General features: G+C 45.2%; 1 protein-coding gene across 1 annotated transcript; it reads left to right on the top strand.

The window, feature by feature from the left end:
- Nucleotides 1-8851: 8851 nt before the first annotated feature.
- On the top strand, nucleotides 8852-9988 carry CHST4 (carbohydrate (N-acetylglucosamine 6-O) sulfotransferase 4). Its single transcript, XM_010287135.1, has one exon. It carries the CDS (start codon nucleotides 8852-8854, stop codon nucleotides 9986-9988), a length of 1137 nt encoding a protein of 378 aa, XP_010285437.1.
- The last annotated feature ends 4128 nt before the right edge of the window (nucleotides 9989-14116 follow it).

Genomic DNA, 14116 nt, shown 5'->3' with positions numbered 1-14116 from the left:
ACTAAACCAATGTCTGTCTTTTACTGGGCCTGGTATTCCAGATGCAGTCTCCCCTAAGAGAGGGGAAGGCAACCCTCCATTGTCCGCAAACTTGTTTAGAGTGTACTCTGTCCTATTGCCCATGTCATCGATAAAGACATTAAACAGTATGTGCACAAGGATCTCTTTAATTTAGAAAGCTGTACCATCTCCAAGGTGATGTATTAATGCTGTCTTTAACAGAGGCGTTAATTACCACTTCTGCTGCTTGTTTTTCATGAAAATGATTGTCTTTCTGCCAGTTCATTGTGTGCAGGGACACTCAGGAAACAAATATTTTCATTTGCTTTGATATTTTAGGCTTCACTGTTTCTTTTTTTTAACCTCCTTTTCCAGAGTGAAAGTGGAAAAAATAGTTTATTCTCCTGAAAAACATTTTTAAACCTATTATTATGCATAACCTCAGGGTTTGTTTCCATACATGTAAAGTTTTTCACATGTAAACTAATTCACCTGGTTTATCTATAACGTGTTTTGCAAATTTGGAGTTTCTAGCTTTTGGGTTTATGTTTTAATCCCACCCTCTTTGCTGTTGGTTTTACCAATCTCTCTGCTCCAGTGTGTTTCATAGAGCATTTGCTAAATGACAACAGAAAAGTTCCTTGCTTCTAACTGCTAAGGGTAACTTAGCTCTTTTGTAAAAGAACTATTTACAGAGACACTGCATTTACAAGCAGGGCGGGGGAGGGAGGGAGTCAGCCACTATCCTTACTCTTGCCTACTGCAACTTTGGGTCCTCCTGTGCCAATTCAGACAAATCTATTTATCTCAAACTGCTTCTAGATCAAAATATAACTTTAAAACACAAGGGAAAGGCCATAGCAACATGAGCACAGGAGCACACCAGCCTGCCCTTGGAGAGATGTCTCTCACAGGGCATTGTATCAGTCATTTGTCACATCTTTCCTTGTTCTGGAAGCCACATGAGGCAAGTTCTGCTCTGTCTCAGGAGGAACTTGCTCTGACTGGAATTTAGTGCAGATATTGCACCTCTGCTCCTATGTGTTCTGGTGCTTGCCTGACTGCTGCATTTCCTTTCTATCCTCTATGAATGATGATTTCTAAAGCAACCAGAGTGACTGTATACAGCATCCCTGCCAAAAAAGCTCTTTCTGGAAGACAGAGTTCTGCTCTGTTGCCTTCATCCCTTTCAAAGTGATGAGCAGTTGACACACAGATTTCTCTTTTCTTTTTTTTTTTGAAGATTACTGTCAAGTTTCTCTTCTGCAAGGAGCAGGGTTTTTCCTGTGCATTTTAAGACACAAAAACGCAGCAGTAATCAAAATCCAGTGATCAGTACAGAAGATCATGCATGGCCCTTGTGTGAGTAGCCACCTTGTAGACTTCTGCCACACTCAATCTTGCAGACTATGGCTCTGCAACTTCCATCTTTTCTCTACAGCCTTAGTGGTGCCATGTAGAAAACGCATAAACTCCCTCTGCTTGGAAAGGGAGATCTCTTTCTGTGGCAAGGATTCACCCGTGCGTAGTCACTGCACTGACTCTTGTCGCAGCTCCCTGATGTCATACCTTTGGAATGCAGGAAATGTGAGCCATCCCATCACACACCTCTTTCAGATGTATTGTGACACCAGGAACTAACTGATCCCTCTAATGAAATATTAACAAACACATGAGACTACAAGTCTCCTAAATCTGCCTTCCTGCCAGGAAGGCAAGAAAAAGTGGCAGCGTATCAGTTCTTGTGTTTGGATCTAAAAGTTTTTCTAAGGTCAAAGCTGTGATCTGAGCCACACAGGATGTTGCAAGATAGCAAAGTTCCTTTCAAATTTTAGAAGAGAATGAGAATGTCCTTCTCATCTCTGCCTGGAATCCTGTCAGTGAATAAACACTACTGTCTCCATAGGAGGGTACTCCCAGGGGCAGAGCTCATAAGACAGATGAGTGGATGTATTGAAGAAGAGGGGAGAAGGATGCAGAACATACAAAGGCCTTTCATCAGTCTGAGTCCCCTTATATGTTGCACAGGGCTGTGATCTATCTTGCATGTGACAGATGGCTCCAGGGTTAATATTCCTCCTCTGACTTAGTCATGTGGGCTCCTTTTGCAATCAGGGGAAAGAGACAGAGACTTCCGCAGTGTGATTCCCATGAGCTCCTTGAGATGTCAACCTGGCATAAGATGAGTTGTATTCTACAGAGCATATAAAAGCAGATGCTAAAATCCTGTATAGCTTAAAGACTGTGAACAGCGAGGAAATACTTATTGTCTCTCTTGATTTAAAAAAAAAGGTGGTATTACCAAATACAGTTTTTATATGCCAGGTTCAAAACAGAGGGAAGTAGTTCTCACAACATGCAGCTGAACATATTCTCATTGCCAGGCAATACTGTTAATGCCAAAAGTATCTGTGAGTTCAAAACATGACTGGACAAGTGAATAGAAAAAAAAAAGTAGGCACTATGAAACACAAAGACAAGCTTGATCTCAACTGATTTTATACAGCAGCTTCAGTGCAGATGTCTACTCACAAACATCACTCCCCACTCTTGTCACAGCCAACAGAAAGAAACAGAAACTTCTAGGGCATCACTCACGAGCTTATTTTGGACACCTATATTCAGAGAGGTGAATCATGTACTTCGGAGCTCACTGCAGGCCAGGAGAGCACCTAGGGAGGAAATGTGTTGCTTCTACTCTTCCCTGGGTATCTGCTCTTGATGATGGCAGAAGACAGGGATTGGGGTTGGTCAAACCTTCCAGATGAACTGGTTCCACTACTCTAGGTATGTCTGTTTCTCTCTGACTATCAAAGACATGCCCTCAGGGAGGGAGTCTTCTCGAGTGTCAGCACCGAGGAGTTCTCTCTAGTATATACCTCTAACATTACTCCTCAGCCTGCTCCAGTTGCTGCTGCACTGGGTCAGGTGTTCTCTGTGTATGCGAGCTGGGGAGCAAGGCACACGCTTGCTTCTTCAGGGTGTAAGAAATGGAAAGTCTGGCTGCATGGGCAGTTCACAGGGCTCACTAGTCTCCGAGTCCCCAGAAAACACCTTCAATCATGGGAGAAGGGTAGAAGGCAGAAATGTGATCAGCCATCATGTGAGGTGGAAGCAGGGTGTACAAGGCCAGGTGATATGGGGCTGACTGCCATTAAGCAAAGGCTGACTGCCATATGCTGCTGCGTTTCCTCATAAAACATGTGAGTCAGACATACAGGGAGAATGCTGTCTGTTGTTCAGGAGCCAGAGGGTTCCTCCTCCACTCTCCAGAATGTGCAGGTCTCAGGAAACGCAGTGTGCCAAAACAGTGTGCCCTCCCAAGCTTCATCTCTAAAGAAGAGTACATTCTCCTCCTCTGTGCAACTGCTCATGCTACAGAGGCTGACTTCTGGAAAGCTCAGCCAAGTAGTTAGAACTTGGGATCTGTGTAACTGAAAAAATCTGCTTGGCCCTGTGACTAGAGGACTGTACAGCAGTGTTCAGTGCTGTCATGAAGCTTGAATATCAGTGCCAAAGGACCAGCATGTCTTGGGCAAACAACATACAGGTGGAACAGGAGTTTTGATACATCTCTGTTCGTGCAACTGTTGGTCAGGGAGGACCAGGAAGGTCAGGTTTTGGGAAGAGCCACTCAAATGGTGTGACCTTTACAAACAAGCTTTGTAACACAATGATATACCGGTAAACCCTTCCTACAAATGGTGTCAGGGCAGGGCATAGGAACACGCAGCTGAAATCCAGGTTGCACAGAACATTCCGTGGTTCTCTCTGCAGGACCCTACCTGGACCACTGCCAGCTTCTCACTGTTTTTTCCCAGCCCAGGGTTACCAGGGCTTGACCATCTGTGTTTGCAACACAGCAAGTGAAAGGGAATGTGACCTGCCCCATTCAGGTTGTCCCTCCTGCTGGGGAGGGACCAGCCTTGCCCATATTTTTTGCTTCTGCTCTCTCCCATGCTCCACTTGCCCTCAGAGGAGCTCAGTAACATTCTTGGGAACAGGGGATGCCATTGAGAGAAGGTCTACACCTCTCCAGACAGTGTGACCAGAAACGATGAGACCTGGAACAGGAATGACCCAAAGTGATTGTTACTGCATGGTTGCAGAATACCATGAGTTTCTCTTGAGCCCCGCGCTGCCCTGCTTCACTACCTTACCTGGCACAGCCCTGCTGCAGCTCCAGCACCCTTGTGAATCATTAACAGGCCAAGTCCAGCTGCTCCTTTCACAGCTTCTCCTTTCACACAGTTTTCTTTCCCAGCCCTCAAATGCTTAACAAGGCACATACAGAAAAGAGTCAAAAAGACTTTATGTGAATCTGCATCTACTAACAACATGGGAAGCACCCAGAGCAATGGTAGCCAAATATGCCCTCTCTCTGCACACCTGATGGGCAAGCTGGTCCTCCTTGCAACAAGGGTTCCTGTTTGTCCTTTGCTTTGATGCTCCACAGACATCCCTATTCCTCCTTTTATGGAAAGTAGCCTCTTTTGGGGCTTGCAGTGGGACTTAACATAAAAGCACCTCTCGGACTTCTTCATGAATTTCCTGGCCCTTCTCCTTTACTAGCAGTGTTTGGTCATTTGTGCCTCTGCAAGAAACTGCCATTCTCATGCTTTACTGCTTAGTGCAGGGTGGAGTTTTCAATTTTAAGGCTGGTCAAAGTAGGCGGGCACTGTAGAGTCAGCCTTTGAGCTGGGACATACACAAATGAAGGGGACAGGAGTGAGCTGGCACAGGTATAGGTAAGAGCTAAGTACATGTGTATATGAGAGCCCAGCATGAAGGTGGAGTGCCAGTACGTGAATGCACAGCTGTCTGTGTGGCTGCCTGGAGGAGTCTGTTCCACAACAGTCTACGTGTGTGAGGGCAACTTGTTCTTGAACCAGGTCTAGTGGTGCTTCAAGAGGACTTGTTAAGGTGAGATTTTCAACCATTTCTTGGTATCTGGTGTGGATGCTCTGGTGCCCAGAACTGTATTTGCTGCTGAGCAGCCTGAACTGGGAGATAATTTTTCTAAAACACTGTAAATATATGGATGCCAGTAAATTGCTACATGATTCCTCCTGCAGACAGAGCTGTTGGTCTGGCTTAGAGGGTAGTTCCTGCTTCTCCAGATTGTCTTCTCAGTGCCCCTTCTCCGTTTTTCCCGCTAGTGATAGTCATGCCATCTGTTCTCCTCTCAAGGCGCAGATGCTACTTCTAATTCTGCAAAAGCTGATCAGGCCAAATTGAAGAAGGATTTGATAAAACTATGAGCAACCATCAGTGCCATCAAAGAACATGTCTGGGGCTTCCCTGGCACCAGATCCTCTTTGCTACGCTACTGACACTATGGCAGTGAGTGATCTGTACAGGTCTGGATAGCTCCCGCAGCCATGCAGAGCACTCAGCCACAGTCTGCATAGCGTGAGGTATTTTTGGGGTGTACTGTCACTCCCTCTTCAGACATGCACAGGTTCAACAACCCTGTACTCTGGGGACACGCTGCTCATGCTCAGAGCATGTTTGGTGGGTATGTCTCCCTGGAGCTGCTTGCTGCTTTCTGTAATGTTCGTTCTTTGCCAGGATCAAGCTTTTCCAAGGCCTCTGCGTGTTTCTGGAAAAGTTTAGAACTCTTCATTTTTTGGAGACTCTAGCTGCTCAGGCAGGCAGATCCCAGTTCTTTGCATTCTTGTATGCATGCTGTGGGAGACTCTAACATGGTGACACTGGATTGTCATATTTTTCAGTAGCTTCTGTTCTTCACCCATAGTGCCTTGAGATTCTTCCTGTTGTTTCTGCTCTCAGCCAAATCCTGCCTCATCTCTCTGCCAGCAGACAGTAACAGTGTGCCTTTTTCTGTCCTGCAACTGAGATTGTCTCAATCGTTCTGGGATGATCTTTACTCTGCAGGTCTTATATAATGTGAGGGCTTCATATTTCACTTTTGCAATATGAAATGAACTGAATCACTTGTGACTCTGGATGTTTGCTGTACCGAATATGTGGTTAAGCTTAAGACCTTGGCTTAGAAACATCCCCAGCTGCCATGATCAAGTGAGACTGTGGTGAAAAATAAGGTTATGTAATTAGTATTTCTTTCATATTAGGAAATGTCCAATAGATGTCCAATGTCCAGCACTCTTTGCTGCTCCTCAATTCCACTTCACCAGGCACACACAACTTATTTCAGTCCTTCTCCCCTCCCTGTGGAATAGACTGGTCAGGGAACGATTATCACTACTTCTTGTATAGGAGTGAAGAAGCTGTTGAGGCTGTGGCCTCACATGAGGCCATTTCTCAGGAAAACACCAAGAGCAGTAACAGGGATGGTCTGCATACTCTGTGAAATGTCTAAAACATCCAGCTGTCTCATCCTGGTTTGATTCAAGATAAAAGCACACCCTTGCTTCCCCAAAAACCCAAATCCATTCTCTTTGATTCATACTCAGACTATTCACACAGAGGTTTCCAGAGAAATAATGATCTATGTGGTTTTAAATCTGCCTGGGTATCTTAATGCCAGTGTTCATGTCTGCTCAATGGAGTTTTTCTCGATTAAGAGCTTCTGGCTGTAGTCCAGGAACTCTGTCGGGAGTTAGAATAATGATATTAATGGTGCCAGGTGGAAGCGATATCATCAAAGTTCATTTGGTAGCCAGGACTTTTGGTAAACACTGCTGTACTCATTTGCAAGGAGGAAGCTGATATGTGACTTATTTTTACAACAGCGTTTGTTTGCAGATCTTCCTAGGGTTGGTCCAAATGTCAACCTGAATCAGCTTCTTCTCAGACCTGATCACTATAGTCCATTTGTATAACCAAAAAAATCGGTGGGCTGCTTGTCCAGGAGACCCGAAGTGTGTGGCCCCTCACTAAATGCACAGCCTCGTTCCCCATCCTTGTGAGACATTTTAAAGATTAAATTCATATTGTGGTAGCACTTATTGGCAACAACCAAGCTCACCCATCGGGCTGGGTATTGTCCTAGCTCTGAGAAATTATAATTGCTGCCTTACAAACCCTAAGCTCAAAGCGAATGCATGGCAGGTAGATTAGATAAACAAGCCAATTTATGTGTGTATGCTGGAGGGTAAGATGAGTACCATTCCTAGCTGGTTAGCAGCAGCGACTGTACCTGGGAATCCAAACATCAGTGCTACCAGAGGTGAAATCATGAGAGGAGGCACCTCCACACAGACTAGTCTGAAAGCTTCTCTGCAGAGGGAAATGGGGGCAGGGCATAAGGACAAGGTTAGGGAAATTTTGACTGGGAACATTCATGCGTTACCATGGCCCCAGAGGACATGTGGTAAGCACATAGCAGGGAAGCAGTGTCTGCATGGTGGCCAGCTGGGGCACTTCATGCCTCTGCTCTCGAGTGGCAAGGCAGCTGCTGTGTGTGGGCACGGCTGCCTGAACTCAGTGCAAGCGTGGGCTACACAACAGCAGTGTACAAAGCTGTAAGGACCTGGGCTCCAGTGCCGCTCTGCCCAGGAGGACTTCCAGCTTGCCATGCAGCTCCGAAGGCCCTGCTCTCTATTCTGTCTGGATGTGGAAGCACCTGGAAGGACTGACCACGACTGAGAACCAGTAAGGGTTTTTAAATTCTAGTTTACCTAGGGAAATGTAAAGCAGTCGCACAGGCCAGAGAGGCCTGTCTCCACTGCAGCACACCACACTGTGTGGACCTCCCGGCAACATGAGGAGCCTGTCCCCAGGGGCAGCCAGTGCTGCCTGTACCCACCTGTACTCAAGGCACAGTCAGGCATGGCTGGGGGACGGGAGGAGAGTGTATGAGAGAGGAGCAGTTGGCAGACAACGCTTTAATGTACTTTTTTAAAATCAAGTGAATCCTTGGAGCCCATCCCTGATGGTGTACTTGCTGCAGATCCCTGTGCCAGCTGATACTCAGGCTATGAACTGTCCCCAGGCAGCACAATGGACATTTTCCAATAATGAAGTCATCCTCAAGAGGCAGAATAGAGGTTTAGTGCGAGAAACAAGGAGCCGTGGGCGGACCTTTGAGTTGTGTTGTACCTCTTCTCATAAAAGATGTACAGGATGAGTGGGGTTGGAGGGAGGGGTAGCAGGAGACAGTCTTTAAAAAGGAGTTAGGCTAAGAAAGGGTTAGTTGTGGGTTAGCTGTAGGTAAGCCTGTCTTCACAAACATGGATGAGATAAACCCTCGTGGGCCTTTCTAGCAAAATTGCCTATGATGCTCTGATCATGGAGGAGATGTTGTTGTGTTTGGTTTTATTACAGTGCCACATGAATTCCTCTGGTATGTGAGTTTTTGCCTGTGACGACAATGAATGTTTCCTGAAATTCCAAAAAGAATATAAGCAAAAGAAATGGAAACCTACATTGTATTTTTACAGCATTCTGGCATAAAAAGAATTGTAAACGGTGGTCAGAGCAGGAGCTTAAAAGTAACAATGTGAACTGTTAAATTCTTCATAAAAACTGTTCCATCTTTCCTCCATAAAACTTGCTGAGGTCATGTCTGCAGGGATTGTGTACGCTTGGTACACATTTGTGTGTACTGACTTCAATACACTGAACTAACACTTAAACTTTGATAAAAGTGCAGACAGGCTTTTCGGTGATCATCTAAGACTGCAGTAGAATGGCTTACTGACAAACAGGGTTCTTGTTACAGAAAACTTTCAGCCCTGCACTATTTATGTCCTTTCCAAAGACACCTTGTGCTGTGGTTGTCACAGTATCACTGGTAGTGTGGCAGCTTTCCAGAACCCTGAGCCTGCAGGGGGATTGGCAGGAGCCTGATGCACCACATCCTGACTTCTTCATGATCCTTTGATGCTGAATTTCCTCTGTCTCTTGCAGGTCCCTTGCAATCGTGATGAGGTCTAGAAGGGTGCAGGCGCTCCTGATTCTGGCAGTTCTGTCCTTCCTTCTGATCCACTTCCACTTCCCACCCTGCAGCAACAATGTCCCCATGGAAGAAAAACCTTCTCCGGTTCACATCCTCATTCTCTCCTCCTGGCGGTCAGGATCTTCCTTCACTGGACAAATCTTCAGCCAGCACCCCAGTGTCTTCTATCTGATGGAGCCTGCATGGCACGTGTGGGTTAAGATGTATCAGAACAGTGCCGAAGTCTTACACATGGCAGTGCGGGACCTAGTCAGGTCGGTTTTTCTGTGTGACATGTCTGTGTTTGATGCTTACATGTCTAGCCAGAAGAAAAAGTCTGATTTATTTCAGTGGGAGACAAGCCGAGCCTTGTGCTCCCCCCCTGCCTGTGACTCATTCAGTCGCAGTGACATAATCACAGCAGGCAATTGCAAAACAATCTGTGGCAAGTACCCATTCAGCAAGGTGGAGGAAGCCTGTAAAACCTACAGCCATGTTGCCATCAAGGAGGTTCGGTTCTTTGACCTGAAAGTTCTCTACCCCCTTCTCACTGATCCGTCCCTGAACCTCAAAATCATTCACTTGGTCCGTGATCCTCGGGCTGTGTTCAGGTCCCGAGAGAATACAATGGCAGACCTGAAACGTGACAGTAACATTGTTGTGAGGTCCCAGAGGACAAAGAGCGAAATGGAGCCCTATGACACAATGCAAGTAATTTGCAAAAGCCAAGTTGAGATTTACAAGGCAGGCAGGCAGGCCATTCCCAGCTTCCTAAAAGACCGCTACCTGCTGGTTCGCTATGAAGACATTGTCAGAGACCCATTAGCAAGGGCTGCTCAGATGTACAGGTTTGCAGAACTCCATTTCACACCAGAACTTCAGAAGTGGGTGCACAACATCACCCATGGGAAGGGGCAGGGTGCACAGGCCTTTGTTATTGGGTCCAGAGATGCGCTGAGAGTATCCCAGGCCTGGAGGAAGACCCTTCCCTTCGAGAAAATAGAAAAAGTGCAAAATGTGTGCAAAGATGCGATGGACTTGCTGGGCTACCGGCTCATCCAGACCGAAGAAGAGCAAAAAAATATGTCACTGGATCTTTTGTTTGCCCAAAACTCCTCTGCGTAACAAATTCCGAAGGCAGAAAAGCTGCTCTCTGCACCTACTCTCTGAAGGCTGCAGAGTGGAGAACCATTTACTAGAGCAAAAGAGGACAGAGGTGCATGCACATGTGTGCAAGAGTGCATGCATGGATGTACTATGCAAGGACAGGTAACACAGGAACTGCACTCATGAGAGCTTTTCTTGGCCACAGTGCAGGCTGAAGTATGCAAGTCTGTTTTCCAAATTAAGTCCGTGGTTTATGCGAAAGAGGAAGAATGTGTAGGTTGGAGCAAACAGAATGCCAAAGGAGTGGGACCGGATAGCACAGCTAAAACCCCTCACAGACCACAGCCAAGTACTAATGAAACTACATAGAGCAATTGCACTGCAAAGGAAGAGGAGATATAAATGGAAGCTGAATAAAGAGAACATTACTTGTCATGCTGCCACCCAGGATACGTAATGCCAGAAGAGACAAAAGGATGACCAGACATTGGTTTCTGGAAAGATCCTTTTTTCAGAATGGTTGGGTTTTCAAGCCCAGTTTTCCTTTTGCTCCATTTTTGTGCCTGGGCATCCAGCCTTGGTGGCAATGTTGGGGAAATGTTTGTGTTCACTTACTATATAATTGGAAAACAGAATAAACCAGCTATAGTTGAAAATAAAAACTCCTGGATTTGCATATGGGTATCCATTTCTGGGAGTATGTGAATCCATTTATTTTTCAGCTGAAATAATTCTGTCTTCTAACTTTCAAAACCAAGAATAGCTGTCCCCCTGGGAGTTCTTAAAGTCCACATGTGTGACTGAGAAGAATTCATGCCAAGGCTGAGACTGTAAAGATAAGGTAAGGACACAGATTCCATTGGTATAAATACTGGAACTGGGCAGATAGGTTTATGTCAGTGGACTGAAGAAGCCAAGAAGAGAACAGGAAGTTATCCTATTGAATTATCTGGTGAGAGTATTTCCTGTCTTAGAGCACAACAAAATTATGTTTAATAGACTATGGCATTCTCCACCATCTCCATTGGAGATGCTGTTCTCCCACCTCCAATGGGAGTATGTAGCTCAAACCTCAACACCAGAATTATTTTTACCTGTTTTTAACAGTGTTCCATAAGACAAGGAAAAAAGCTTGTTACCAGACTTGAGGGAGTGAAATGCCTACAAATACCTCCTTCTAAACCTCCTCTCTCATGTGTAAATTGCAGAGTCTTTTTAACATGCATCTATTCAACAGTGCATTCAGATGTTGCTGCATATATATTTCCACTATCCTGCAGACAAGAAGGCAGCTGTCCTAAGGCAGGATCACAAGCATCAACAAGGGATGAGACTCGATTCTGAGGATGTGCATCCTCGGGAGAAGGTGATCAAGGCAGGGCTGGGCACTGGAGGTGATCTGAGGAGACTCAGGGCCATGGGAAGCTGTGTTCCCCTCCCCTCTCCACCCTCCCCTGCCACCATCCCTGGTTCACTGCTTCTCCTCTTGATGTTCCTCTTCCCTATCTGCCCTGGCTGCAGCCCTTTGTCCCAAGGCCCTGCTCGCTTTGTCAGTTCGGCTGCCCTTCTCACACCAGTGTGAGGTGAGGGCACTCACTGGTGAGGAGTGCTCATATTAAACCTGCCAGAAGGGCATTTGGTGCCCACTATAGAAAAGTGACAATGTCTACCTGGAGGACTAGACCTTGTTTGCATGTTGTTAAAATTACAATATCTTCTTAAAAAGAGAAACATATACTGCTGAATTTTTAAATTAGCGAATATAGCGACTGTGTTCATGTTTGAAGGTGTACAGGCAAGAAGCAGCGTCCAGCCTCTACCTATTGTATGCGTTACCTATTGTAAAGGGTGACAGAGGATTCACCTTAACTGAATAGCATTCTCTAATAGTGGGAAGAAGGCTCTTCTGACAAACTCACAGCAGCTGGGTTGATTGGGGGTTTTTTGTACCAGAGAATTAATGAGGATTTTGTTATGTGCTGTTTCTGCTGAGGAAAGGAGGGAAAGTAACCTTACAGACAGACACTGAGTTATGTTGGTTAGCAAGGGAACGTAGCTGCTAACTAGAGTGGACCTGTGGAATGAACCAGTGAGCCATCCCCAGCTAACAGTCAGCTCTGAGACCACAGAGAGTAGCAGCCTAGAGAAGGGGAGAGGTTCGCAGCCCAGAAGCAGTTCTGTAGTCGCCTTCACTGGGGTAGGCATCAGCATTCCAGATCCCGTGTGTCACTTTGGGGTAAGGGACCATTCTGCAGCAGCTAGGAAGAGAGCTGCAGGATGAATTGTGCAACAGCAAGCAGTGAGTAGGGGAGGTTAGCTGCCCAGCAAGACAGCTCTAGAAGCAGAATTGGTCATCAGTGGGACAGACGATACAGGCAGGAGGGAGAAGCCTTTCTTTCCATTTCTGTTACATTCAGTATTATTGATAATTATTTAGATTTCATGGGCCTGTCTTTTGTTGCAGAATTTCTCTTGTCCATGAAATTCTGTTTCTGCAAATGCCTGTGTGTGCACCCATGCCTTCTAAGGGATGGGTGGGCAGGGGCAGACCTCAGCTTGTTACCCAGTTAGCAGGGTTTTCCTGGTGTCTGGGTGCAGGACTAAATGAATGTCAGCGTTTCTGAAAGAGCCCTTTGAAATTGTATCCAGACATCTCTTACCACTAACAGGGACTAGCACACTGAATTATTCAGATGCACTACTAAGCCTGTACGACCATACAAGCTGAATTTCTCCTATAGCTGCTTGTGATTCCTTCAGCCCAAAGTCAGCCACTATGCAAATTTCACTTTCAGTCATGCTTTTCTTTTGGATGAAGCAATTGGCCCTGATCACCAAGACTTAAAACATTTTAAAGCAACTGTGGATGACTACAGGGTCTTTGTTCCTCAGGGATGGGGTTTCTTTCTGGAGACCACGAAGATAGGGTTCCTCTAAGTATGCATCCTATTGCTTAAAACAAAGCAGCTCTTCTTAATGGTTGGAAAGACTTCAAGTGCTATTTCTATATCTTTCCAGGGTCTGAATTTCCAGTTCATCATCTGTAAAACTGGAATAATACTGACTCAATTCAGAAGAGGCAGATCCAATCTTGTGTTGTGTAAACAAAGGTTTGAAGCTAGATTCATAAACGAGACATGAGAAGTTGTATCCAACATTTAGGCTTTAGTGACATTTACAGATCACCTGCTACCAGAGAACTGTGGATATCTCTATTTCTAGAACTAAACCCCTAATCCCTGCAAAGGGTGGGATGTTGTATGTTATGGAAATCACAGACTTACTACTAGGGATCTTGTTGAATGACAAAATCCATGCTGAGCAGGCAGCACTGGCATCGTGGCAGTAAGTCCACTGAAAGCAAGGTATCCTCCTTTACACAACATTTATGCAAACTTAAAGCAGGCAGGCTGGCATAGAGAAGTAGTACTTGTGCTGCACCAGAGAAGTGCACAGCCACTGTACTTCTTTGAAAGTCTCTTTAAAATGGACCTTGACATATTCAGCTAAAAGTGTGAGTCTCAGAAGCCTATTCTTACTGAAGTCATAGTAAAGAGCTTCCTGCTTTAAAAGCCAAGAAACCTGTTTCTGAGCATAGACTCTTTTTAGTACATTGCTTATTATACCTCTACATTAACCAACATCAGCTTGAGTGGCATAAGTTTTATTATGAATACTTGTTTTTAGTGGACACAATCAATTCTGTGTATCAAATGTTTAGCTGGACAAAAACCTTCATAGTGTTTCCAGTTAGCCAATAAACAAATGATATAAAAATAACATATGGTGCATTTTCTTAATGTACTGTTTTGAAAATTACTTTAACTTCTACTTCCTAATCTTAATCAGAGAAAAAATGGGATCATTGATTTCAGTGTATCAGAAGTTACCGATCAAAGGGACATTTAAAAACTGACTCTCTGGTATTCCTGTCTGTTGCTCTTCAACCTGGTGCATTCAATGAGTTCTTCACTGGTAACTTTAGTTATGAAAGGCCAGAATTCATCGATTTTGATGAATGCTGGCTAACTCTACAGGGAAGCAAATGGGAAATACCCAAATTCCAGGTAACAGTTTGCAGACTTTCTGCCTCTGGAATTGTCTTTAACTCAAAGTTCAGTTGGACTTGATGATCTTAAAGGTCTT

Source organism: Phaethon lepturus, unplaced genomic scaffold, assembly GCF_000687285.1.
Source record: "Phaethon lepturus isolate BGI_N335 unplaced genomic scaffold, ASM68728v1 scaffold55295, whole genome shotgun sequence".
NCBI lineage: Eukaryota > Metazoa > Chordata > Aves > Phaethontiformes > Phaethontidae > Phaethon > Phaethon lepturus.
The sequence above is the reverse complement of the archived record's forward strand: the minus strand, read 5'-3'. Positions and strand labels throughout refer to the sequence as shown.